Source organism: Pezoporus flaviventris, unplaced genomic scaffold (assembly GCF_033815535.1).
Source record: "Pezoporus flaviventris isolate CSIRO_AGI_PZ_B2104156 unplaced genomic scaffold, CSIRO_AGI_Pfla_v1 ptg000109l, whole genome shotgun sequence".
In the NCBI taxonomy this organism is placed as follows: domain Eukaryota; kingdom Metazoa; phylum Chordata; class Aves; order Psittaciformes; family Psittacidae; genus Pezoporus; species Pezoporus flaviventris.
The window spans coordinates 37418-64241 of record NW_026892657.1 but is presented as its reverse complement, the minus strand read 5'-3'; the positions used below and the strand labels follow the sequence as shown (position 1 = coordinate 64241).

Sequence of the window (26824 nt, the reverse complement as noted above, 5' to 3'; positions counted from 1 at the left end):
ATGGTGGTGGTGGAGGAAGGCTGTGGGTGGTGGGAGTGGGGAGGTGGGGAGCATTTTTGCTTTGCCATCCAGTAACTGCCTGAGCTTGCAGCAGGGTACTGCTGTAATTTGCAAAGCTGGTTTCTGGCACACCCTGAAAATCAGTAATCTGCTTCGCTGAAAGTTTGCTGCATCTCTGTTCTTCCCTTCATTTTCTTCCATCCCTTGATTAGAGTGCTGGATTCCTTTCCTTCATGTGCTCCAGCCCTTCGATCTCCTTTCAGCTCTCATGAGCCTTGTGCTCCATGGCATCCAGTTTGCTCAGGTTTTCTAGCTAGCTCTTGTGCTGCTTCTGTAATTGTGGCTGCACCTTGGGCTGTGAGATGGTTTCCTGAGCTGACACAGAGCCACACACGATCAGGCTGTCAGCTGTGCCCTGCCTGAAGCTGCACCATCACTGCCAACACCAAAAGGTGACCCAGTCTCATGAGATCCTGTTGCTGCAAGGTTTATTCCCAGATGAGGATGCTTTGCAACCTGGCGTGGGACAGAACCACCTGCGGTGGGGAAGGAGTTGGCATTCCCTGTCAGAGTCGCAGTGCCTGCACCCTGACATGGTGTCCCCCACCTCCTCCCTGTGCAGGAGTGTGGTGACATGGAGCACAGTCCCCTGAAGAGATGCTGTCCTTTGAGTGCTTAGAGAAGTACTTCTCCTCCAATACATCCCTGAGGAGCAGAGGTGTGGAAGTGGATGTCAAAGCTTTGCCTCCTCTGAGCCATCCCACCTACTGCTCATGTCCGAAGCATACATTCATAGAATCATAGAATCATAGAATAGTTAGGTTTGGAAAGTACCTTAAGATCATCTAGTTCCAACCCTCCTGCCATGGACAGGGACACCTCACACTAAACCATGCTACCCAAGGCTCTGTCCAACCTGGCCTCGAACACTGCCATGGATGGAGCATTCACAACCTCCCTGGGCAACCCATTCCAATGCCTCACCACCCTAACAGGAAAGAATTTCTTCCTTATATCCAATCTAAACTACCCCTGCTTAAATTTTAACCTGTTACCCCTTGTCCTGTCACTACAGTCCCTAATGAAGAGTCCATCCCCAGCATCCCTATAGCACCAATTCACATACTGGAAGGCTGCTGTGAGGTCTCCACGCAGCCTTCTCTTGTCCAGGCTGAACAGCCTATCTTCACACAGGAAGTGCTCCAGTCCCCTGATCATCCTTGTGGCACTTCTCTGGACTTGTTCCAACAGTTCCATGTCCTTTTTATGTTGAGGACACCAGAACTGTACACAATACTCCAAGTGAGGTTGCACAAGAGCGGAGTAGAGGGGCAGGATCACCTCCTTTGACCTGCTGGTCATGTTCCTTTTGATGCAGCACAGGATACGGTTGGCTTTCTGGGCTGCAAGTGCACGCTGCTGGCTCATGTTCATTTTCTCATTGACCAACACCCCCAAGTCCTTCTCCACAGGGCTGCTCTGAATCTCTTCTCTGCACAACCTGTAGCTGTGCATGGGATTGCTCCAACCCAGGTGTAGGACCTTGCACTTGTCATGGTTAAACTTCATGAGGTTGGCATCAGCCCACCTTACAAACATGTCGAGGTCCCTCTGGATGGAATTCCTTCCCTCCAGTGTATCAACCGAACCACACAGCTTGGTGTCATCAGCAGACTTGCTGAGGGTGTAATCAATACCACTGTCCATGTCACCAACAAAGATGTTGAACAAGACCAGTCCCAACACCGATCTCTGAGAGACACCACATGTTACTGGTCTCCAGCTGGACGTTGAGCCATTGACCACAACTCTTTGCGTGTGGCCATCCAGCCAGTTCTTTATCCACAGAGTGGTCCATCCATCAAATTGATGTCTCTCCAATTTAGAGACAAGGATGTCATGTGGAACAGTGTCGAATGCTTTACACAAGTCCAGGTAGATGATATCAACTGCTCTACCCCTGTCCATCAGTTCTGTGGCCCCATCATAGAAGGCCACCAAATTGGTCAGGCAGGATTTCCCCTTAGTGAAGCCATGCTGGCTGTCACCAAGCACCTTGTTTTTCATGTGCCTTAGCATGCCTTCCAGGAGAATCTGCTCCAAGATTTTGCCAGGCCCAGAGGTGAGACTGACTGGTCTGTAATTCCCTGGGTCATCCATTTTCCCCTTCTTGAAAATGGGGGTTATATTTCCCTTTTTCCAGTCGTCGGGAACTTCACCTGACTGCCATGATTTTTCAAATATGATGGCCAGTGGCTTAGCAACTTCATTTGCCAGCTCCTTCAGGACCCGTGGATGGATTTCATCAGTTACCATGGACTTGTGTACAATCAGGTTCTTAAGATGGTCTCAAACCTGATCCTCTCCCACAGTGGGTCAATAGGGTCATCATTCTCACATTCCCTGTGTCTGCCTTCCAAGACTTGGGTGGTGTGGTCAGAGCATTTGCCAGTGAAGATCAAGGCAAAAAAGTCATTGAGGACCTCAGCCTTCTCCAAACCCAGGGTAGCCAGTTCCCCCGATAGTTTCTGGAGGGGGCCTACGTTGTCCCTAGTCTGTCTTCTATTTGCTACGTTCCTATAGAAACCCTTCCTATTATCTTTCATATTCCTAGAGAAGTTTAATTCTAACTGGGCCTTAGCTTTCCTAACCTGATCCCTGGCTTCCTGGACAACATCCCTGTATTCTTCCCAGGCTGCCTGTCCTTGCTTCCACCTTTTATAAGACTCTTCTTTTCCTTCAAAGTTTCCTCAGCAGCTCCTTATCCATACAAGGAGGTCTCCTGGCCCTCCTGCTGCACTTTCTTCTGGTTGGGATGCAACACTCCTGAGCTTGTAGCAGGTGATCCTTGAATACCAACCAACAGTCTTGGGCCCCCGTGCCCTCTAGGGCTATATCTCATGGAACCTTACTAAGCAGGTTCCTGAAGAGGCCCATGTCTGCTCCCTTGAAGTCCTGGGTGGTGAGCTTGCTGCACAGTCTTCTCACTGTCCTGAGGATCTAGAATTTGAGCATCTCATGATCGCTGCAACCAAGGCTGCCCTGGAGTGTCACATTTCCAACCAGCCCTTCCCTGATGGTGAGCACGAGGTCAAGCATGGCACCTCTCCTTGTTGGCTCCTCTATTACTTGCAGAAGGAAGTTGTCTTCCACACAATCGAGGAACATCCTGGATTGCTTGTGCCGGGCCGTACTTTCGCTCCAAAGCAGCTCCTAAACTTTTAACCTACCTTAAGCAGCTGCCTGTTGAGTCCATCTGGTCATACAAGCAGGTTCAGTAATCCTTACCCACAGCCCTGGATGCTTTTTCTCCTTGTCTTTTGTCCCCTTAACTTTCTGGCATCCCGGGATCTCATTCTTGCGTGACTGGCTCCAGTGCACAGTAAAGGGTTACAGCTCTCCAGTGCTGAACTGAAGAATGGGGTTGATTGAAGAATAGGGTTGTAAATGAGTAACCTCAAGGATGTTAGGGTGGTGAGGCACTGGAATGGGTTGCCCAGGGAGGTTGTGAATGCTCCATCCCTGGCAGTGTTCAAGACCAGGTTGGACGAGGCCTTGGGTGATATGATTTAGCGTAAGGTGTCCCTGCCCATGGCAGGGGGGTTGGAACTAGATGATCTTAAGGTCCTTTCCAACCCTAACTATTCTATGATTCTATGATTTAGTGTGAGTTGTCCCTGCCCATGGCAGGGGGGTTGGAACTAGATGATCTTAAGGTCCTTTTCAACCCTAACTATTCTATGATTCTATGATTCTAATACATTCTTCTTCTGGAGTTGAGGAGGGAGTGTGGCTTTGTGTCTTGTTCTTTTCCCTTATTTCCTGCTCAAGTCAGATCATCTTGCTGATTTTTGACTCCTTATTGAAGACTTAGTACCATAAGGTATGTCCTGAGGACAGACTGCTTGAGGACATCCCCCTTTTAGTTCTGTATGAAAGTAGTACGTGAAACTGAAATGTCATGAGCATCTTCAAGTCTCAATTTCTGTTTTCAGGTGGTGAAATTGTTGTTACATTATGGAGGGGATCCTCATCAAAGCAACAGGAAGGGTGAGACACCTTTAAAAGTAGCCAATTCTCCCACTATGGTGAATCTGCTCCTGGGAAAGACCACGTACCTCTCTAGTGAAGAGAGCTCGACAGGTGAGATTGACCTTTATGTGAACATGGGAGTGATGGTTCTGGCCTGCAGCTGTCTGTTAATACAGAGACATTAAGAGGATGGTGAAGTTAGACTCCTGTCAGAATATCTGCACACTGCTGCCACGGTCAGGAGTCCATCTGTAGCTGTAACCCAAATTCAGACAACATAACCACGCACTTTAGCTCCGGGAGCTCTAGCTGTTTGCCCTGGAAACCTACATTGAGACCACTTGCCTGGTGCAATAAATATGTAGGATTGGAAGCCAATTCCAGGTAAATGGATGACTTACCTTTAAAACATAGGTACTAGTCCAGCTTGTGCGTAGAGAGGAGGAGGTTTGCGTGCAGGTCATGTGTCCCCATCCCTACCTGGCTGGAGGTCATGGCGCTCCATACCAGTGCTGATATTTCAGGCTGTCCTCCTGGGCTGTCCCTCATCAGAGCACCCTGCTAGAGCCAGTCCCATGAGTGCCACCATTGTGGCTGTGCCCGGTGGGGAGCACTGCAGGTTTTAATTGTTGCTAATTAGAGTTTCCAGTCTCATGGGAAGTCTTGACCTACAGTTTGTGCAGTCATGCAGTCATAACCCTGTTAAAAAGTTCTTCTCTTAATACACCCAGGTTGTTGTTTTGAGGAACACCCCATACAGGTTTGAGAGTGGATAGCTATTTGTTTCTAAAAGATCTCCGAACCTGGCATTTCAAACTTTCAGCTGCAAACTTAATGTCCTGGTTTAAGTGCAGCTGGCAACCCAGAACCATGTCGCCGCTTGCTCACTTCCCCCCACCCCTTCCTCCCTCTGATACCGGAGGGATGGGGAGGAGTATCAAAAAAATGTAACTCCCACGGGCTGAGATAAGAACAGTCCAGTAACTAAGGTATAACACAAAACCACCAATAATAATAATTATAAGGGAAATAAAAAGGGAAGAGAATAGAACTGCTCACCACCCACCGACAGATAGCCAGCCCGACCTGAGCAGTGTTCTAGACCTTCCGGGTAACTGCCCCCAGTTTCTATATCTGGACATGATGTTCTGTGGTGTGGAATACCTCTTTGGCTAGTTTGGGTAAGGTGTCCTTTCTCTGCTTCCTTCCGGCTTCCCCTCCTCCCTGGAAGAGCATGAGACTCAGAAAGTCCTTGGTCAGAGTAAAAATTACATAGCAACAACTAAAATCATCAGTGAATGACAGGCTGAAAGTCAAAAACACAGCACTGCACCAGCTACAAAGAAGGAGAAAAATGACTGCTACTGCTGAGCCCAGGACAGTGTCCACCCGTTATTCCATACCATTCACGTTATGCTCAGATCCCACATTTTTCAATATGCCATCACTCTTGTCATATATATATATACATACGCACACACAGAGAGATATCATTCCTTAGTCCATGGACCAATCCCTATAAAGCTGCTTAGTCCATCCGGTCCATGATGTCAGGCTCCATCTCTTGTAACAGTCTTACAGAGCAGGACAGGCTGTGTGCAGTGTTGGATTGTTGCCTGCTGATGACACCACTGAACTCGTCTGGTCATTGCTGAGCTCATCTGGTTTTGTCAAAGTTCATTCTTTGTTGGAATGATGGTCAGAGGGAAGTCAGGGCCAGTTGCTGGTGACCTGAAGACATCAGGTTAGTGGGCTATAAAAGTGCTACATAGCAGGCAACGGCATACAATTGGGTTCATTGGCTGGTTTCCCCTAAAATCAAATCACCTTGAGGTACACATGGGACTTACCCATCTTCCCGCATTACCCACCAAGTATATCCAGGTCCCTGAGCAAAAGCAATCCCACGAGTGGGTTTGCCTTTACCTGAAGCAGGACTAACCCAAGCTGTCTTCCCTAGAAAATTCTTTATGTGCACCACAGGAACTTTATCCCCTTCTGCAGTATGTAAAAGTTCTGACTGGCCTTTGGTAAATGTGTGTCCCAATGTTAGAAAGTCCCACCACCCATTGCTCTCAGTGTAGTTTTTAACAGCCCATTGTACCGTTCGATTTTCCCAGAGGCTGGTGCATGGTAGGGGATGTGATATACCCACTCAATGCCATGCTCTTTGGCCCAAGAGTCTATAAGGCTGTTCTGGAAATGGGTCCCACTGTCTGACTCAGTTCTCTCTGGGCTACCGTGTTGCCAAAAAATCTGTTTCTCAAGGCCCAGGATAGTGTTCCGGGCAGTGGCGTGGGACCCAGCATATGTTTCCGGCCATCCGGTGGTTGCTTCCACCATGGTAAGCGCATGGTGCTTGCCTTGGCGGGTTGGTGGGAGTGTGATACAGTCAATCTGCCAGGCCTTCCCATATTTGTACTTGAGCCATTGTCCTCCATACCAAAGAGGCTTTAACTGCTTGGCTTGCTTAATGGCAGCACATATTTCACAGTCGTGAATAACCTGGGCAATAGTGTCCGTTGTTAAGTCCACCCCTCGATCAGGAGCCCATCTATATGTTGCATCTCTTCCCTGATGGCCTGCAGTGTCATGTGCCCACAGGGCCAAAAATAATTCACCCTGATGTTGCCCATCTAATTCCATCTGAGCCACTTCAATCTTAGCATTTTTATCCACTTCTTGTTTGTTCTGGTGTTCCTCAGTGGCCCAACTTCGGAAAATGAGCATCTACATGGCGTACCTTCACCACCAGGTTCTGCACCTGGACAGCAATATCTTTCCACAGTGCAGCAGCCCAGATGGGTTTACCTCTGCGTTGCCAGTTGCTCTGCTTCCATTGCTGTAACCACCCCCACGGGGTATTTGCCACCATCCATGAGTCAGTATAGAGATAAAGTACTGGCCACTTTTCTCGTTCAACAATGTCCAAGGCCAGGTGGATGGCTTTCACCTCGGCAAACTGACTCGATTCACCCTCTCCTTCAGCAGTTTCTGCAACTTGTTGTCCAGGACTCCATACAGCTGCCTTCCATCTCTGATGCTTTCCCACAATACGGCAAGAGCCATCAGTAAACAAGGCATACTGCTTTTCACTTTCTGACAGTTTATTACATGGTGGGGCCTCTTCAACACACATCACCTCCTCCTCTGGTGACATTCCAAAGTCTTTGCCCTCTGGCCAGTCCATAACTTCTAGTATGCCTGGACAACTGGGATTTCCTATTGGAGCTCGTTGTGTAATTAGTGCAGCCCATTTACTCCATGTAGCATCAGTTGCATGATGTGTAGAGGAGACCCTGTCTTTGAACATCCATCCCAGCACGGGCAACCGGGGTGCCAGGAGGAGCTGTGCTTCAGTGCCAATTACTTCCAAAGCAGCTCAAACCCCTTCATAGGCTGCCTGTATCTCTTTCTCAGTTGGGGTATAGCTGGCCTCAGATCCTTTGTATCCCTGACTGCAAAAGCTGCGGGGTCGACCTCGAGTCTCCCCTGGAGCTTTCTGCCAGAGGCTCCAGGTAGGACCATTCTCCCCGGATGCGGTACAGAGTACATTTTTTACATCTGGCCCAGTCCGGACTGGTCCAAGGGCCACTGCATGAACTATCTCTCGTTTCATTTGCTCAAAGGCTTGTTATTGCTCAGGGCCCCATTTGAAACCATTCTCCTTCCGGGTCACATGATAGAGAGGGCTTACAATCAAACTGTAATTTGTGATGTACATTCTCCAGAACCCTAAAACACCCAAGAAAGCTTGCGTTTCTTTCTTATTAGTTGGTGGAGACATTGCTGTTATCTTGTTGATCACATCTGTGGGGATCTGTCTATGTCCGTCTTGCTATTTTATTCCCCAAAATTGAATCTTCTGTGCTGGTCCCTTGACCTTACTCCGTTTTATGGCAAAACCGGCTTTCAGCAGGATTTGGATTATTTTCCTGTCTTTCTCAAAAAGTGTTTCTGCTCTATCACCCCACGCAAAAATGTCATCAATATACTGCAGGTGTTCTGGAGCTTGCCCCTGTTCCAGTGCAGTCTGGATCAGTCCATGCCAGATGGTAGGGCTGTGTTTCCACCCCTGGGGCAGTCGGTTCCAAGTGAATTGCACTCCCCTCCAAGTAAAAGCAAACTGTGGCCTGCACTCTGCTGCCAAAGGAATTGATAAAAATGCATTGGCATGTTCTAGCATGTCTGGTGTGGCAGCACTCAATGGTGGTGTGACTTCATTCAGGCCACAGTAGTCTACTGTTAGTCTCCACTCTTTGTTAGACTTTCGCACTGGCCATGTGGGGCTATTAAAGGGTGTGCAGGTCCTATTGATCGCTCCTTGGCTCTCCAATCTATGGATCAACTTATGGATGGGAATCAGGGAGTCTCAGTTGGTGCGATATTGCCGCCGATGTGCTTGGCACTTGTTGTTCTTCGACCTTCAGCAACCCCACAACAGAAGGATCCTCTGAGAGACCAGGCAAGGTGGACAGCTGCTCAATTTCCTCAGTCTCCAAAGCAGCAATACCAAAAGCCCACCGGTACCCTTTTGGGTCTTTGAAGTACCCTCTCCTGAGGTAGTCTATGCCAAGGATGTATGGAGCCTCTGGACCAGTCACAATGGGGTGCTTTTGCTTCTTCCTCCCAGTCAGTCTAATGTCAACCTCCAGTACAGTCAACTCTTGGGATCCTCCTGTCACTCGAGAAATAAAAGTGGGTTCCACCCCTTGACAGCTTGATGGCATCAGGGTACACTGTGAGCCAGTATCTACTAGAGCCTTATACTTCTGTGCGACTGATGTGCCAGGCCATCTGATCCACACAGTCCAGTAAACCCACTTGTCTCTCTCCTCCACCTGGCTGGAGGCAGGGCCCCTCTATTAGTGATCACAACATTGGTCACTTACATATTGTAGTCAGGGTTTAGTCTTCTTTATCACACCAGCTGGAGTAAAATCAGTTCTTCCACTCCATCTGAGAAGCTGCTCACCAGAGACTGAAGCTGCATCTTTCATGGGATGATCATCCTTGACCTTTGTCCTCTTCTTCAATTCACGCACTCATTCCTCCAGAGCTGAGGTAGGTTTTCCATCCCACTTCGTCATGTCTTCTCCTTGATCCTACGGGTAAAACCATAGGGAGGCCCATGGCGTATACCTCTTATATCTTCTCTCTCAAGCAGTAGGATGCCTTTTGTTAATAGCTGAGACATGGGTTGATACACGTGGGGAGCTCAATAGATCGGATATATCATCTCTGAATTTTTTCAACTTCTGAGACAGTTTTTCCACAGCTGAAATGATGGAAGGGGTGAGATTGTCTTCTAACTCTTGGAGTTGCCAAATTTCATCCACTGTTTGTGGTGCTACATCATTCCAGGTTATTGCTGCCAATGAATGGTCACATGATGATGGTGCGTTCCGTGTAAATTTCCGCCACATGGGTCATGTACATTCAACTTTATCTTGATCTATGGCTGCATTACTGGCATCCGGCCTGTGATAGATCATCTCTACAATGGCTGATTCCCTCAGAGACTGGATGCTTTTCTCTAGAGTAGTCCACTTGGCCGAACAACTCATAACATCGTCCTTGTATGGAAACCTTTCTTTCACAGCTGCCAAGAGCCACCTCCAAAGGCTGAGGGACTGTCGTGGTTTAAACCCAGTCAGGCAACTCGTTCACTCACTCCCCCCCTTCTTTCCCTCCCCCTGCTCCCGGAGGGACGGAGAGGAGAATCGAAAAGAATGCAACTCCCACGGGTTGAGATAAGAACAGTTTAGTAACTAAGGTATAACACAAATCACTACTGCTACCACCAATGATAATAATGATAAAGGAAATAACAAGGGAAGAGAATACAAGACCTCAGCACCAGCAGACCGATAACTCGCCCCCCCTCAGCCCGACCAAGCACCAACCGATACCTCCTCCAACCCTGCAGTCTCCCAGCCCTTCCGGCTAACTCCCAGTTACATCCTGGGCATGACGTGCTGTGGTATGGAATAGCTCTTTGGTCAGTTTGGGTCAGGTGTCCTGTCTCTGCTTCCTCACAGCTTCCCCTCCTCCCTGGCAGAGCATGAGGCTCACAAAGTCCTTGGCCAAACCAAAACATCTCTATCAGCTCTGTTCCTGAGCCGAAAGTCAAAAAGTCAAAACACTGCACTGCACCAGCTACCAAGGAGGAGATACATGACTGCTACTGCTGAACCCAGGACATTATCCACCCCTTATTCCATACCATTCACGTCATGCTCAGATCCCACATTTTCAATATACTATCACTCTTATCTCGGTGCACTCTTATCTTAGTGCATGGACCAGTCCCTATAAAGCTGCTGCGTCCATCTGGTCCATGTCAGGCTCCATCTCTTGTAACAGTCTTCCAGAGCAGGAGAGACTGTGTGCAGTGTTCACACTCGTGAATAACCTGGGCAATAGTGTCCATTGTTAAGTCCACCCCTCGATCATGAGTCCATCTCTGTGTTGCATCTCTGCTCTGATGGCCTGAAGTGCCATGGGCCCACCAGGCTTAAAATAATTCACTGTCCCCTTAAGCAGTTTCTGCAGCTTGTTGCTGGGGACTCCATACAGCTGCCTTCCATCTCCGACGCTTCCAAAGCACTGGAGGGGCCCAGTGGACTAGATACTTGCCCATACTGTCCCACACACCCTGCCACTCATGACTCTCCAGCCTTGGGGAAAATCTCTTGGTCCCCCTATATTGTTGTCTAACCCCAGACAAGACCCAAACCCGACTCTGCTTAACTTTTGAGATCAGACAAAATGGTTGTGGGTAGAACACAGTCTGTGTGTGTGCCAACATGCTGATCCCCATCACAATCAGCAGGCAGGTCCCAAGGATACCCAAAGGCCATTCAGAGCCTTCAGAACTCTCAAACGATGCTGCTGTGCTTGTCACTGGGGCTGGTGTAGCTGCTGTGCTTTCCGGCTCTCCCACCACCAGCTTCTCTTTTCCTGAGTCCAGCTCTTCCTCCTCTGCCTTGCTGGGAAATGCTGCGTGGTCTCCTGCATCCTCCTGGGGCTCGGCGGGTGGCTGCCGGGGAATGCTCTCGGCCGTCGCGGGGCTGGGCTCCTCCGCGGGGCTGGGCTCCTCCGCGGGGCTCGGCTCTTCCGCGGGGCTCGGCTCCTCCGCCGCCTTATCCCGCTGCTCGGCAGCCGCTTCCTTCTGCTCCTCGACCGCCCCGGCCTCCTCCACCGGCAGCCGTCCCCTCGCGGCCTCCGGCCCCTCTCCCGCCGCCGCTTGGTCCCCGGGGCCGCTCTCCGGGCCGCTTCAGCAGCCGCCGGCTCCCGGGACCGCTCCCCCTCAGTTCCCCGCAGCCTCACGAAGATGGAGAGTAGGGTGAGGGCCAGGACGGTGAAGAGCAGCCGGACGGCCAGGTACAAGTCCACGGCCACGTCCGTCCCGCCCTGCTGCTGGAGCCCGCCCGTATTACAAGCCATTGCCATAAAGCACAGTGAGACAAGAACCTTAGCCCAGGCCCCACACTTGATAAACACTAACACAGCAAATACCGGCTCTACGTAAGTTACAACGGTCTGAAGCTGTGAGATCAAGAAGAACAACTCTGATACCCAATAAATCAGCATTGTGACGAATGACTATTAATCCAGTCAAATCTGTCGTTATCTCAACCCTTCGTGCCCCACGTTGGGCGCCAAAAAGAACTGTCGTGGTTTAAACCCAGTCAGGCAACTCGTTCACTCACTCCCCCCCTTCTTTCCTTCCTCCTGCTCCCGGAGGGACGGAGAGGAGAATCGAAAAGAATGCAACTCCCACGGGTTGAGATAAGAACAGTTTAGTAACTAAGGTATAACACAAATCACTACTGCTACCACCAATGATAATAATGATAAAGGAAATAACAAGGGAAGAGAATACAAGACCTCAGCACCAGCAGACCGATAACTCGCCCCCCCTCAGCCCGACCAAGCACCAACCGATACCTCCTCCAACCCTGCAGTCTCCCAGCCCTTCCGGCTAACTCCCAGTTACATCCTGGGCATGACATGCTGTGGTATGGAATAGCTCTTTGGTCAGTTTGGGTCAGGTGTCCTGTCTCTGCTTCCTCACAGCTTCCCCTCCTCCCTGGCAGAGCATGAGGCTCACAAAGTCCTTGGCCAAACCAAAACATCTCTATCAGCTCTGTTCCCGAGCCGAAAGTCAAAACACTGCACTGCACCAGCTACCAAGGAGGAGATACATGACTGCTACTGCTGAACCCAGGACAGGGACTGATTCTCTTTTGCAATTGCTTTGTCAATTCCCCTTCCCTAGCAAGTGATCCCAGCTGCTTGGCTTCCCTACCTTCTTGTTTGTGACCATTGGCTGCATTGTCCCAGCAACCAGGTGATGATGTGCTCCCGTGGTTGACAGGTAAAGTCTTTTTGCATATTCCATAGCTTAGTTGAGGTCTGGGGTCGAGTCGTCACCTCTTCTTCCTCTGATTCACATACTAAAAACTCCTGGTCAGATGCTGTCCTTGGTGGTGAATACACTGTTTCTTCATCCTTCTTCATCTTTCTTGCCTCTTTTTTGCTTTTCCCCTTGCGTACAGGTGCAACCAATATTGGCACAAATTGATCCTCTGGTTTAGCTGCAGTGATTATCACTGTGGTTGGAGTGGCTGCACTGTCTGTTGCCAGGGTTTGGGTAGCTGCTGTATTTGTTGCTCGGGTTGGTTTAGCTGCTGTATTTGGAGTTAGAGTAGCTGCGTTTTCTGTTGCTTTGCCATCAGATCCAGAGACATTTTTTCCCTTTGAAAGTGCTGGACAGTGTTGAACAGGGCTCTGTAAGCATAGGCCAAGCCCAAGTACTTTTCCATGATTTGTCCCTCTCTGGTATGACCAGGATGGCAACACACCTCATTTAAGTGTTTTACTAATTTTTCTTGATTTTGCACTTGTTCAGTGGTGAAGTTCTAAAGCATTGGAGGGCCCCTCTGGCCTAGATACTTGCCCATACTATCTCACACACCTGGCCACTCATGACTGTCCAGCCTCGGGGAAAACCTCTTGGTCACCCTGTATCGTCATCTAACCCTAGACAAGACCCAAACATGACTCTGCTTAACTTTCGACATCAGACAAAATGGTTGTGGGTAAAACACACTCTATGTGTGCCAACATGCTGATCCCCGTCACAATCAGCAAGCAGGTCCCAAGGGTACCCAAAGGCCATTCAAAACCTTCAGAACTCTCAAATGACACTGTAAATAGTCTGGTGGGGGGCTGGGAATGTAAGGGAATGTCTTCTTCATAGGTTCACCACCCAAGGAGGGGAAAAAAGATTTGTAATTCTTTAACACTTCTATTATATACCTCCCAAAGTATAGAGGTGGTGACCACACTGGGAATGCAAGCCAGATCAGTTTCATGATCAATGAGTCTATTGTATTACAGGTCATTACTATAAAGTACAGTGAAACAAGAACCTTAGCCCAAGCCCCCCAGCTGATGAACATAACACAGCAAATACTGACTGTAAGTAAGGTACAACATGTTGAAACTCTGAGATCAAGAGCAACAACTTTGAGCGCCATTAAATCAGCATTGTGACGAGTGACTATTAATCCAAAACAATAAATGCTTATCACAAATATGATTAGACACACTCTGATCAGATCTGTTGTTATCTCAACTTTTTGTGTCCCATGTTGGGTGCCACAAAGAACTGTGGTGGTTTAAGCTCAGCCATCAATCCAGAACCATGCAGCCTCTCGGTCACTCCCACCTCTTCCTCCCCCCGCTCCAGGAGGGATGGGGAGGAGGGTCAAAAGAATGTAACTCCCACGGCTGAGATAAGAACAGTCCAGTAACTAAGGTATAACACAAAACCACTACTGCTACCACCAATAATACTAATGATAAGGGAAATAACAAGGGAAGAGAATGCAACCACTCACCACTTGCCAACCGTTATCCAGCCCAACCTGAGCAGTGATCTGGCCCTTCCGGGTAACTGCCCCTGGTTTCTATACTGGCCATGATGTGCTGTGATATGGAATAACTCTTTGACTGGTTTGAGTCAGGTGTCCCGTCTCTGCTTCCTCTTGACTTCCTCTCCTCCCTGGCAGAGCATGAGACTCAGAAAGTTCTTGGTCAGAGTAAACATTACTTAGCAAAAACTAAAAACATCGGTGTTATCAGCATTATTCCCAGGCTGAATGTCAAAAATGTAGCACTGCACCAGCTACTAGGGAGAAAAATGACTGCTTCTGCTGGACCCAGGACACTTAGTAAAGGCTCGGTAAGGTAGAAGGCAGCAGGGCTGTTCCCAGGGATCATGTCTGCAGCAGACTGATTTTCCCTCCCCAAAGCCCCTCACAGCCCTCATGTGTTCTTCTTCTCTGTCTATAGAGACCTCAGAAGAGGAGGATGCCCCTTCCTTCGCTCCCTCCAGTTCTGTTGATGGCAATAACACAGACTCAGAGTTTGAGAAGGGTTTGAAGCACAAGCCCAAGGTCCAGGAACCCCCCAAAACCATCACCCCAGTGAAGGATGAGTATGAATTTGATGAGGACGATGAGCAGGACCGGGTCCCGCCGGTTGATGACAAACATTTGCTGAAAAAAGATTACAGAAAAGAGAGTAAAGCAAACAGTTTCATTTCCATACCCAAAATGGAAGTGAAAACCTATGCTAAAAATAACACAATTACACCAAAGAAAGCTGCCCACCGCATCCTGTCGGATAGCTCGGATGAGGAGGAGACTAGTGTTGCTGTGGGGACAGCGGAGAAACTGCGACTTTCAACCCGCTCAATACTGCCCAGCAGCAATATTCGGGAGCCCACCAGCACAAAGCCACAGAAGGAGAAAAGCAAAGTAAAAAAGAAGCGGAAGAAGGAAACAAAAAGCAAGGAGGTTCGGTTTGGCAAAAAAAATGAGAAGTTTTGTTCCTCTGCATCAGAGATTGAAAACGTGGAGAGTGAGGATGATAGAGACTCTCTTCAGAGCTCTAGCTGTGTAAAGGACTCTATGCTTGTGCTAAAGGAATCCTCCTTGTTTAATTCTATGTCTGCCTCATCAACCTCTTCTCATGGGAGTTTATCATCCCAGAAACATAATGCTAATCTTACAGAACAGCACTCCAAGCACTGGAGGATGGACAATTGGAAAACCATATCTTCTCCAGCTTGGTCAGATGTCAGTTCCTTATCAGACTCCACCAGGACAAGACTGACGAGCGAGTCAGACTACTCATCCGAGGACTCGAGCTTACAGTCACTAAAGCCAGTCAGGAAGAAAACAGAGCACAAAAAGAAAAACACCACACACAACACTGTTTCTGAGAAAAAAAAATTCATTCCATAGCAATGTGGATGGAGCAATTCCAAAGCTGGACAAGGAGGGGAAGGTTGTTAAAAAGCATAAAACAAAACATAAACATAAAACCAAGGAGAAGGGTCAGTGTCCCATCAGCCAAGACATTAAAATAATCAAAAAGTTTTCTTTTGAGTTTGAGGACTCTAAACAAAAGCCTGAGAAAGGCTTTATAGTAGAGACAGAAGATCCAGTCGAAAACAAATTTAAAATGTTGAAGCATGAGCGAGAACACAATAAGAAGGAGGAAAAGCTCCCCAAAGGTAAAGCGGAGGAGAAGGAATCATTGTTTAAAGATGATACTGGAAAATCCTCAAAAGAGGAGAAATCATTAAGAAAAGTTAAAGACATGAGCAAATCTGTCAGAGAAGGATTAAGTAAATCAGAAAAAGAGAAACCTGTAAAGTCTCCCAAGGAGGAGAAGCTGAGAACACACAAGGAGGAGAGAAAGAAAAAGTCAAAGGACAAGCAGTCAAAATCTGAAAAGAAGAATGAGCTAAAGGAGGAGAAGGTTTCTAAACTAGAGAAAGAAAAATCCTTCAAAGAAGAGAAAGAAAAATGCAAAAAAGAAAAAATTTGCAGGGATGAGTCTGGGTTTGATGAGTTTAATAACAAAACCCAATTTCCTGTCAGTGAGGACACCAAATTCAGCCTTTCAGATGATCAGCAAGAGAGGTGGTTTTCAGACTTGTCTTCTGATTCATCCTTCGACTTCAAAGGTGAAGATAGCTGGGATTCTCTAGTAACAGATTTCAGGGAGATTAAAAATGACACCATGGCAAAACTAATCATAGAACCTGTAAAAGAGGAAATTAAAGACAAGAAAAAGGAAAATAAAACAAAAGATAAGAAGGAATACAACGAGAAACGTAATGAAAAGGACACTTTCTTAAAGAAGAAAGAGAGAGACTATGTGGACAAAAGCTCCGAGAAAAAAAAGGACCAAACAGACAGACACAAAGTTGCTCCTAGTTATTTGCCTGAGAAGGATAAGAAGAGGAAGGATTCTGCGGAGAGTGTCAAGGATAGGAAAGAAAAAGATACAGGTGAAACCACCAAAGACAGAAAAGATTCATCTGAGGGCTCTAAAGATCAAAAAGACACCAAAACAAAGCAGGAGGAACCCTATCGAGACGACTTTAAAGAATATGGCTGTGAAACGTTCTTCAAGGATAAGTCTGACCCTGAATTCCGTGTTAAAGCTCTGGAGAGTTGGGAGAGACACCATTCCTTGAAGGAAAAGGAGAAGAAAGATGCTCCTGATAAAGAAAAAAAAGAAAAGGTAAAGTCAGAAAAATACAAGGAAAAATTCAAAGAAGGTGACAAGGAGAAAAATGAAAAAGTTGCTCCTGAGAAAATCCTGAAAGACAAAGAACTAGACAAGAGTTTCAAAGAGAAAAAAGAAACTAAAGAGAAGTACAAAGACCTGCACAGCAAAGACAAAGAAAGGAAGAGTTCTTTTGACCTGGTTAAAGAGAAGAAAGAGAAAAACTTCTCCTTGGATCGAGAGGACTTCTCCGAGAAAAAGGATGAGAAGAAAGGCAAGGAGAAAAGCTGGTACAGCATTGCAGACATCTTCACAGATGAAAGCGAAGATGAAACAGATGATTACAGCTTGAGTGGGTTTAAAGTCAGTGACTCTGCTGGGAGTGACATGCATCGTCTAGACAGTCTGCAGGAGAAGGATGATGGTGCAGCTGCTGAGAAGGAGCTGTACCCCGAGAAGCACCGCAAATACTCCTCTGACCGTCAACAGTCAGGAGAGAAGCAGAAAGATAAGGACTCCAAGGAGAAGAAAAAGGACAAAGGGACATTAGAAGGGGGAAAAGAGAAGAAGGAGAAGAGTTCCTTTGAAAAACACAAAGAGAAGAAAGATAAAGACTCTACTGAGAAGTATAAGGACAGGAGAGACAGAACATCCATGGATTCCACTCAAGAGAAGAAAAACAAGCAAAAGCTCTCAGAAAAGGTTGAGAAGAAACATGCCAATGATGATAAAGTGAAAAGCAAGCATAAGGAGAAGCTGGATAAAGAGCATTCCAAAGACAAAAAGTCTTCAAAAGGAGGGGAATCGGAGAAGAGCCTGCTGGAGAAATTGGAGGAGGAGGCTCTGAACAACTATAGAGATGACTCCAATGACAAAATCAGCGAGATCTCTTCTGACAGTTTCACAGATAGAGGACAAGATCTGGGACTGACCAGCCTCTTTGAGTCTTCTAACCTCTCTCTTACTGATGCCACTGAAGAAAAGTTTAAGGACTCTCTCCCTTTACCCTGCTTGCAGGACAAACTCAAGGAGAAGGAGAGAAACAGACATTCCTCATCTTCGTCAAAGAAAAGTCATGAGAAAGAAAAAGCAAAGAAGGAGAAGACAGAGAAAAAGGAAAAAACAGAAGAAGTCAAAGATTCCATCAGCAGAAAGGATTCCACTCATTATGAAAAAGATCTCTTCGTGGATGGGGAGGCATTTAGCACTTCCTACAACATGAAGTCAGAGCCTGATGAGGAACCAGAGAAAAGCATTGATTGCTTAATTTCTGAAAAGAAAGATAAAAATGATTCTGAAAGAGAGCTGTCAAAGAAGGTGGAAAAAGACAAGAGTTATGTCTCCAGCACCATCAGCACAGCTAAAGAGAAGAAGAAGCGAGATAAACACAAGGAAAAATGGAAGGAGGAAAAGGAAAAACATAGAGACAAACATGCAGATGCTTTCTTCAAACATCACAAAGATGAGCCAAAGTCAATGCTTAAAGACAAGGACGGTCCTCAAGTTACCACCTTTAAAGATAAATCAAAGGAGGACAACCTCAAATTCAGCGAAACCAAACTGAAGGAGAAGCTCAAGGAGAACCAAGAGAAAGACAAATCAGAGTCAATAAAAATAAGCAATGGGAATGAAAAAATAACCCTTTCCAAAGACAGCAGCAAGAAAGATGCCAGGCCAAAGGAGAAACTTCTGGGAGATGGCGATTTGATGATGACCAGCTTTGAGAGGATGCTGAGCCAGAAAGACCTGGAGATTGAGGAGCGCCACAAAAGACACAAAGAGAGAATGAAGCAAATGGAGAAAATGAGGCACAGATCTGGAGACCCCAAATTAAAGGACAAACTTAAAAGCTCAGAAGATGTGCGCAAGAGGAGTATGGATCTGGCAATGAAGAAGCCATTAACACTGGATACTCAGCCCAAGGATAAGAAACTTAAAGAGTTGGGTCCGCTGACTCCTATACTGTCACCAGAAAACAAGGCCCAACCTGCTGTTGGGACAGACTCTAAGGACTGGATAACAGGTCCTCAGCTGAAGGAGATCCTCCCAGCATCTCCCAGGCCAGATCAGAACCGGCCTACAGGAGTCCCAACCCTGGCATCCGTCGTCTCTTGTCCAAGCTATGAGGAGGTGATACAGACACCCAGGACTCCTTCGTGCAGCAACGAAGACTACACGGACCTGATGTTGGAATGCGTGGACTCGCAGCACTCGCTGCCCATATCCACCCTGTCCATGAATGCCTATTCTCCATCCTTCTTCGACAGATATGCCAGTGTTTCCAGTGGGCTCCTTGAGAACCCAAGTCAGACCCCAGCTCGGACCATACCCTCCACAAACCTTTATCGTTCCATCTCAGTTGATATCAGAAGGGCACCTGAAGAAGAATTCAGTGTCGGAGATAAATTTTTCAGACAGCAAAGTGTTCCAGCGGCATCAAATTATGACTCTCTGGTGCAGCATTTAATGGAGGAGAAAGTTCCACTTCCTTCTGTCCCTGCTGAGAAGTTACAGTGTTTATCTCCTGGGTATTACTCACCAGATTATGGGGCTTCATCACCCAAAGTGGGAGCTCTGCACTGTGTGCCAGGAGCTGTCAGCGGAGTTGCTCAGTCGGCTGAAAATGTCTTTTGTGGTTTACAAGCAAAATCCTCCCCTTCCCACAGAGACAAATTGGCTCCTTCGGTAGAAAGTTCTCTTCCCCCTGACCTTGGCATGCCCTTGGATACCATGGAAGAGCAGCAAGCTACAGCTTCCATTATACCACCAGAATCTACCTATTTACCACCAATTGAAGAAAACCATTTTAGTTCAGATATGTCAGAACAAAACAATATAGACTGGGATAACCCTCCTTCCAGGAATGCTGACACCGCCATTCCTTCCAGCCTGATGGGTAACCCAACAGAGCACTCAGTCAACTGGTCCATGGGCTCAGAGCTTCTGATGAAATCTCCTCAGAGGTTCTCTGAGTCCCCTAAACCTCCGCTCTGTTCCCTAGAGCAAATTCATACTACACCAGTAGCCTTCATTCCCACAGATGCTTCCTACTCTGTTTCTCCCATATCTTATCCACTGTCAGTGTCTGAACCAGGGCTCGATGAAGTCAAGGAAGATGCTGAAGAAGCTGTTCCAGGAGAAATAGCAAATGGTGAAGAGCAAGCTCCATACATGTCCCCTACTAGGTTAGACATGTTCTTCAATAACTGCAAGCCTCTTCCAGAAGAAGCACCTGAGATAGCTCCAGAGACCCCTTGTATGCCAGCAGAACCTCAGGCAGAAGTTGTTAGTGCACCAGAAAGCAACTATTTGGAAAACAATAATGCTGTACTTGCAAATACAGAGGAGGCGGTAACGTGGCCTGATCCCTTCACAAATACAGAAGATGACTTAGACCTCGGCCCCTTCTCATTACCAGAGCTGCCATTCCAATCTAAGGATGTTGCAGAGATGACCGAGGCAGAAGTGGTAGAAGAAAGTCCAGCAACAGCTTCAGAAGCAAGCGCTGGGGCCATCAAAGCGAGCACATCCGTAGTAGTATCCGGTGAGCTGGAGGAGCCACTGGCCAGCCAGGCAACTGCTGTCCTGCCCATGGAGACAGAGCTGCAAGCAGAGGAGCAGAAATCAGAAGTCAATGCACAAGAAGCCACCTCAGAATCACTGAATGTAGCTGAAGAAAAAGGAGTGGAGGACTCAGAAGCACAGATTTTCCAGCAGATGCCATCTGATTCTGCTCAGGCAGAGAGCAAAGAGGTTGAGGCCATACATGAAGACCTGTCTTCTTCTAGTGGGGTGGCAGAGAACAGCTCCCAGACCTATCCCCCACCTGTGGCCACTGTTGAGGGCAGTGCTCCACAGGAGGGTGCTGCAGCACACAGTGGGAGTGAAGTCCCTTCCTCCCAGGCAAATGCACCTCCAGGCAATGCTCAAGCAGAAATTGTTGAACCAGTACAAAAACCAGTAGCAGAAGCTTCTAAACTACTCAAAATGGAAGAGATTCCTCAGCGGATTACGAGGAACCGGGCTCAGATGCTTGCCAACCAAAACAAGCAGAACACTGCTGCTTCTGAGAAGGAATTTCCTCCTGTTTCTGCACCTGCCACACGTGCCAAGGGCCGCATTACAGAGGAGGATGATTCCCAGGCTCAGCACCCGCGCAAATGCCGCTTCCAGCGCTCCAACCACCAGCAGCTGCAGCAGCAGATCAACACATCCACCCAGCAGACGAGGGAGATGATACAGCAAACACTGGCAGCTATTGTAGATGCTATAAAACTGGATGACATTGAACCTTATCACAGTGACAGGTCCAACCCCTACTTTGAGTACCTCCAGATCAGGAAAAAGATTGAAGAGAAGCGGAAAATCCTCTGTTATATTACTCCCCAAGCTCCACAGTGCTACGCTGAGTATGTCACCTATACGGGCTCCTATCTGTTGGATGGCAAGCCTCTAAGCAAGCTCCATATTCCAGTGGTGAGTCACCTTCTCTCTTTAAACCACAGCAGTAGGGACTGTCCCCTCCTTTGTTGCTGCAAGCACAGCCAGACTGTTCCCTATGCACCGCCAGCACCCTTGCAGTGCTGACAGTGCCCCAGCCATGGCTTTAACCTACTTTTAGAACATGCCCATGAAGACAAATCTAAGCCTCAGTAAGTGGATAGCTGCATGATAAATGCATCCTCTGAGATGCTGTACTTTTGCAGAGGAGACCTTGGCCTGTGCTTAGGAACCTGAGGTTTGTTCAGGTTTTAGGGCAGGTTTATATGAAGCCATTGGATTTGAGTCTGTAAGGCAAAACTGCTTTTCCGAGCAGCATAATAATTAGATGATGAACCTAGAGGACAGTAGGAAAAAGATGGCTCTTAACTCCTGCCTTTGTTTTTCCAAGCTCTGATATTTGACTTGCCAGAAGCACTCACTCCTTGGCAATGGGATCTGCATTTCACTTCTGTGCTGCATAAATGGACTTGCTAATAGAAGTGCATCAATAAACTCAGTGCTGCAGGCAGTTAATCTGGGATCCAGACTTGGAAGAAGAGGGTCGATATGACCAGCTGTGTCAGGCTTCGTTCCATGCTGCAGGCAGGTGGAATGTCCCAGTCTGTGGATATTTCTGTGCAGCATACTCCATGCAGGAGTTACTATTTCCATGAGTTAATACATGCTTAGTCTGCCCCAGCACCGCAGTGGTTGCAGCCTGTGCTCACATCTTCTTGTTCCTTCCTAGACTAACCCAGAGCCCCCTGCTCCTCTGTTCTGCAATTGGGCTGTGCTTGTGGAGCACCTTGCTCCCCAGGAGAGTGCAGGACAGATCAGGACACAGGTACCCTTCCCACCAGTGCGCAGACTGGGCTGCTCCTGGCAGTTTTTCTCCGGTAGTGTCATCCCCTTTGTCAGACACACTCAGGCCCCTTTACAAACTGCCCTTGCAGCATGTGGGGTAGTGTAAGCTCTGGTTCTGCAGGCTGAGCTCATTTCTCAACACTGGACACCTCTTGCCTTGTCTCACTGCTCACTGTAGTCTGGGCATGGGCAGGATGTTGTCCTTTGCCAACTGCCTGCTGAGGAAAAAGGCAGAGTTGCTTCTCCGGCAAGCTCAGTACATTACCCTGCGGGGTGGCACCAGCTCCCTTGGCCAATGTGCTGCAAGCAGGGTGCTGTGTGGCAGGGGGTACAGGCAGCCTCCCCAGGAAGGACACCCAGCAGCAGTGCTGGCTCTAACCCCCTGTTGCCGTGTGCCCGCAGATCGCGCCACCACCGTCGCTTGCTGAGCCTCTGAAGGAGCTCTTCAAGCAGCAAGAAGCTGTGCGGGGAAAGCTGCGGCTCCAGCACAGCATAGAGCGGGTAAGGGAGCACACCTAGGAAACTCCTGCTGGGGAAGAGGTCCTGGATTTCCTCTGCTGGGGAGACTGAGGCTGCCATGCTCACTGGTTCATTTGCTCTTCCTCAGGAGAAGCTCATCGTCTCCTGTGAGCAGGAGATTCTGAGAGTCCATTGTCGGGCAGCAAGGACTATTGCCAACCAGGCTGTGCCTTTCAGTGCCTGCACCATGCTGCTGGACTCCGAGGTCTATAACATGCCTCTAGAAAATCAGGTCAGTGCCTGTCTCAATGGTGAAGGAGTGTCTCAGAGGTGCTATGTGAGACCCTGAGGGGGATGTGCTTTTCTGGATAGAGGGAGGGATGTAGGCAGGGGTTCCTGATGCTCTCCCTGCTCAGGTCCCTGTCACCCACCATGGCACACAGATGCAGGACATGCTGCAGGAGCCCTGCAGCTCCTATCTGACCCTGCAGGTTGCCTAATCTGACTCAGTTTCTGGTGTCGCATGTTCTGGGATACCCTACATGCATTCCAGGGAAGGAAACATCCAGGAACATGGGGATACAGGGAGCATGTTGTCTTGTTAGAAGCAGAAATGACTCATGTTTATCAGTGAGTCTCAGGACTGTCTGCCCTTCTTGATCAGGATCATCTACACCCTTGAAAGGTTTCTTTTACTACACTCTGGGATATCTTGTAGGACACTCCAGGATATCTTTTCCTGTTGAAGGAAGGGGAGAGAACCATTAAATTGATTTGTGTCTGAATACTGGCTTTGAAAGAGCCAGGCTCCATCTAACAGCCTATAAGAAATGGTCATTTCTTCTTTCAATTTCCCATCATTCTGTGCCAGAGAAGGGGGGAATCATGTCTGGTTTCTGCAGCCGGTGGCCATGTGGTTGCAGTTGGTCCTGTGCCATCCTGCCAGCACTCTCTTCAGCCCTGCAGCTGCTGCCAGCCTGGCTGCTCAGGGAAGCACACTGCTGCATTGCAGGAGGGAGCCTGTGCAGGAACAGGATCCTGGAATTCATTAGTGACCTGGTGTATTTATCCCAGAGCCTTGATTTATCCCCCAGCATTTCCCAGCCAAGTGTCTGTGCTTCTATAGCAAAGACATGACAATCTTGGGCACGAGTTGAAGCAGCCAAGAGAGATGTGAATGCTCTGAGGGACTGGCACAGAGAGATTCTCTGCAAAACAAGCAGAGATGGGGAATGCATGTGTGCATGAATGTGTGCATTGCTGCCCAAGGCTGAAGTCTTGGCAGAGGGCTGCACAAGCAGCTGGGATCAGCATGCTCTGTTCTCCTCCCTGCAGGCACCTTTCTTGTTTCTGATGTGTGTTCTAAGAGGGGCTGGAATATGGCCTGTTAGACCTGTAACTGCTTAAAGTAACAAAACCAAAAATCTCCTGTGTGATTCCCTTGTGCTGTCTTTTGCTTAGGGAGATGAAAACAAATCAGTCAGAGACCGTTTCAACGCACGACAGTTCATTTCCTGGCTGCAGGACGTGGATGACAAGTACGATCGAATGAAGGTGAGAGGTGCAGGAGTCCCGGTGCTCCCAGCTGCCGCTTTAGTGCATAGCCAACATCAGGTCCTGCTGCTCTGCCTCCTGCCAGGAGGGATTCCCCAGGAGGGGTCCTGGCTGTTGCTGTAGCCTGGAAGCTGCCTTTGTGGTTTCCAAATGCCTGCTGGGAGCAGGTGTCCTGAGGTGGTCTGGGCAGTGTTGCACGATGCAGAATCATAAAATCATAGAATGGTTTAGGTTGGAGGGACCTTAAAGCTCCTCCAGTTCAAATCCCTTGCCATGGATAGGGACACCTTCCACTAGACCAGGTTGCTCACGGCCCTGTCCAACCTGGCCTTGAAATATAGTGAACTTCAGGGTGGCAGAAGTTTGTGAAGTGATTTGCAGAGTTCTCTGCAGAGCTCTGGGTGGCATGGGAGGGAGCAGAGATGGTTGTGCTTCCAGCTGATGAGATGGAGGGAGGTGGCAGCTCCCATGAAGGGAGCAGGACCCTGCTCTTGGGCAACCAAGGGCTGCTGTTGGGGCCAGTGGGGAATGTCTGCCAAGGCTGCTGCCAGTGAAGTCAGTGCTCTTGAGTGCTTATGAGCCTCTAAAGGCTGCCCCACAAGGCCCTTTTGGCTTCACCCCTGCTCCTGCTGGAATTAGGCTCAGCAGACATCCCAAGTCCAGGTTTCCTTCTTGTGAGAATGTGTGTGGCATCCTTTGCTGCTCTGCCCACCACAATGGCTTCATGTTCTCTGTCTTTGCCAGGTGGAAAGTGCAGCAGGAGCCTTTCCTGCCCTCTCCTGCCCACCCCTCATCTTTGCTTGTTCTTTTTTTTCCCCCGATCCAGACATGCCTGCTCATGCGTCAGCAACATGAAGCTGCTGCCTTGAATGCAGTGCAAAGGATGGAGTGGCAGCTGAAGGTGCAGGAGCTGGACCCCACGGGGCACAAATCCCTCTGTGTGAACGAGGTGCCCTCGTTCTATGTGCCAATGGTCGACGTGAACGATGATTTTGTGCTCTTGCCGGCATGACAGTTCAAAGCCAGGAGACATCGCTGAACACTGGCATGGACAGGAGCCCTCTGAGGTCAGGCGGTCGAGCTCACATTCACCCTTACCGCTTGCTGATGAATCCCTGGTCAGAGGAGGAGGAAGCAGCTATCAGCAGAAAACAGTAAGAAAAATAATTGCACTTTCTTCACAACATGTCCCTCACTTCTGAACTGATGGTAGCTCTGCCAAGCAGTGGGCCAGGGTGCATCTCCTTTCCAACCAGCTGCCATGGCAGGGAGGCAGCCAGGCTGCATGGGCAGCGGGTACGCACCGGCTGACTGACAAAGGCATGGAGGGATGTCGTGGTTTAAACGTGGAGGCCAAGGACACCATTTGCATGTTGCAGAAGCTGCTGAGCAGTGCCAGCAACCACATGATTCATGAACTTGTGAACACCGTGATTTCCAGCTCTCTGTTTTCCACCGGTGGTGGATCTCTGCTCGGAGAAGCTGCAGCAGGAAACCATGGGGGGAGGGTGGGGGATGTTTGAGTTTCTCATTCCATCCTGGGTATGTCTAAAAAGAAAAAGTAGAAACAAAAAGACAGTGTCTGAGTTGGGCAGCTGTGGCTCTGAAGGTGTGGACAGATCTGGTGCCCGCAGTAGCTGCTCACCAGCATTTGGGAAGAGCAGAGGAGCTGCTGGAGAGGCATGGCCGAGCAGGCAAATGGTGACGCAGAGAAAGGACTTTGCCAACTGTGTTTTTAATGGAGTAAAATCCATGTGGTTGTTTGGTTTTTTTTCCTTTAATCTTGGGCATTTCGTTTCTCTTTCTGAGAACATAACTTGAAAACACTACAGAGCCAATACTCATATAAAGAAAAATTGTATCCCATAAATGCTGTACAGTTTTTATATACATTAACAGTGTACTTTTGCTGCCTTCTAGATAATTTATTTTGCAACACATTACTGCACAGTTGTAAATAACTTATGTACTGTAACATCACTTTCAGTTATGTGCAAAGAAATAAATAAATTAATTAAAATTATCTTTGTATGTATAGTTCACCCTAGGCAGCACTTTCCCTCTCAAGGAGAAAATACGGTCCAGGATGGTGTGCAGTGTTCCTTGGAAGCCCATCTGATATGCTCAGGTATGCAGGGGTGGTCCAACCCATGGGCCATGCTGCAGGGATCTCTGGATGCTCACCTGATTTTTAACACCACATCGGTTTTCTCCTCCTTCCCCAGGAAGGGAGGTGGCTTCCCAGCAGCCAGGGCAAACGGGAGTCCAGGAGCCTGCAGCAGGGCTTGCAGCGCCAGGTGCTTCCTTCTGTGGTGCTGCTGCCCTTGTGCCCTGGTACAGGCACCTTGCTAGGCTCTCAGGGTGCTGCTCCAGCCACCGCTACACTCCCACCACCTCCTGCTCTTCTTTTTAATAATGACCCTCAGAAATAGGTTGCACGGATCACTGCTGCCCTGTGGCTCAATTCACCCATGTGGGGCTGGTGTCGGGCAGCACAGCTGGGAGCACTGCGTGCCATGCAGTGCCATCCCCACCAGCTCTGCACCTCTGGCATAGAGTTATAGAATAGATTTGGGTTGGAAAGGACCTTAAATCTCATCTAGTTCCAACCTCCTGCCACGGGCAGGGACACCTTCCACTAGACTAGGTTGCTCCAAGCCCTGTCCAACCTGGCCTTGAACACTACCGGGGTGGCGCAGCCACAGCTTCTCTGGGCAACCTGTGCCAGGGCCTCACCACCCTCACAGGGAAGAATTTCTTCCTTATATCCAACCTAAATCTTCCCTGTTTAAGTTTAAACCCATTACCCCTTATCCTAGGGCCCTGTGTCACCATA

General features: G+C 48.5%; 1 protein-coding gene across 1 annotated transcript; it reads left to right on the top strand.

Annotated features, from left to right (window-relative positions):
• Nucleotides 1-25142, top strand: LOC133281909 (ankyrin repeat domain-containing protein 11-like). The gene is given in 8 exon segments (XM_061477795.1): nt 1-22; nt 3967-4143; nt 14398-15332; nt 15334-21105; nt 22378-22476; nt 22583-22726; nt 23896-23988; nt 24815-25142. Coding segments are annotated over 8 exon segments (7428 nt in total). The 3' UTR covers nt 25001-25142.
• The last annotated feature ends 1682 nt before the right edge of the window (nt 25143-26824 follow it).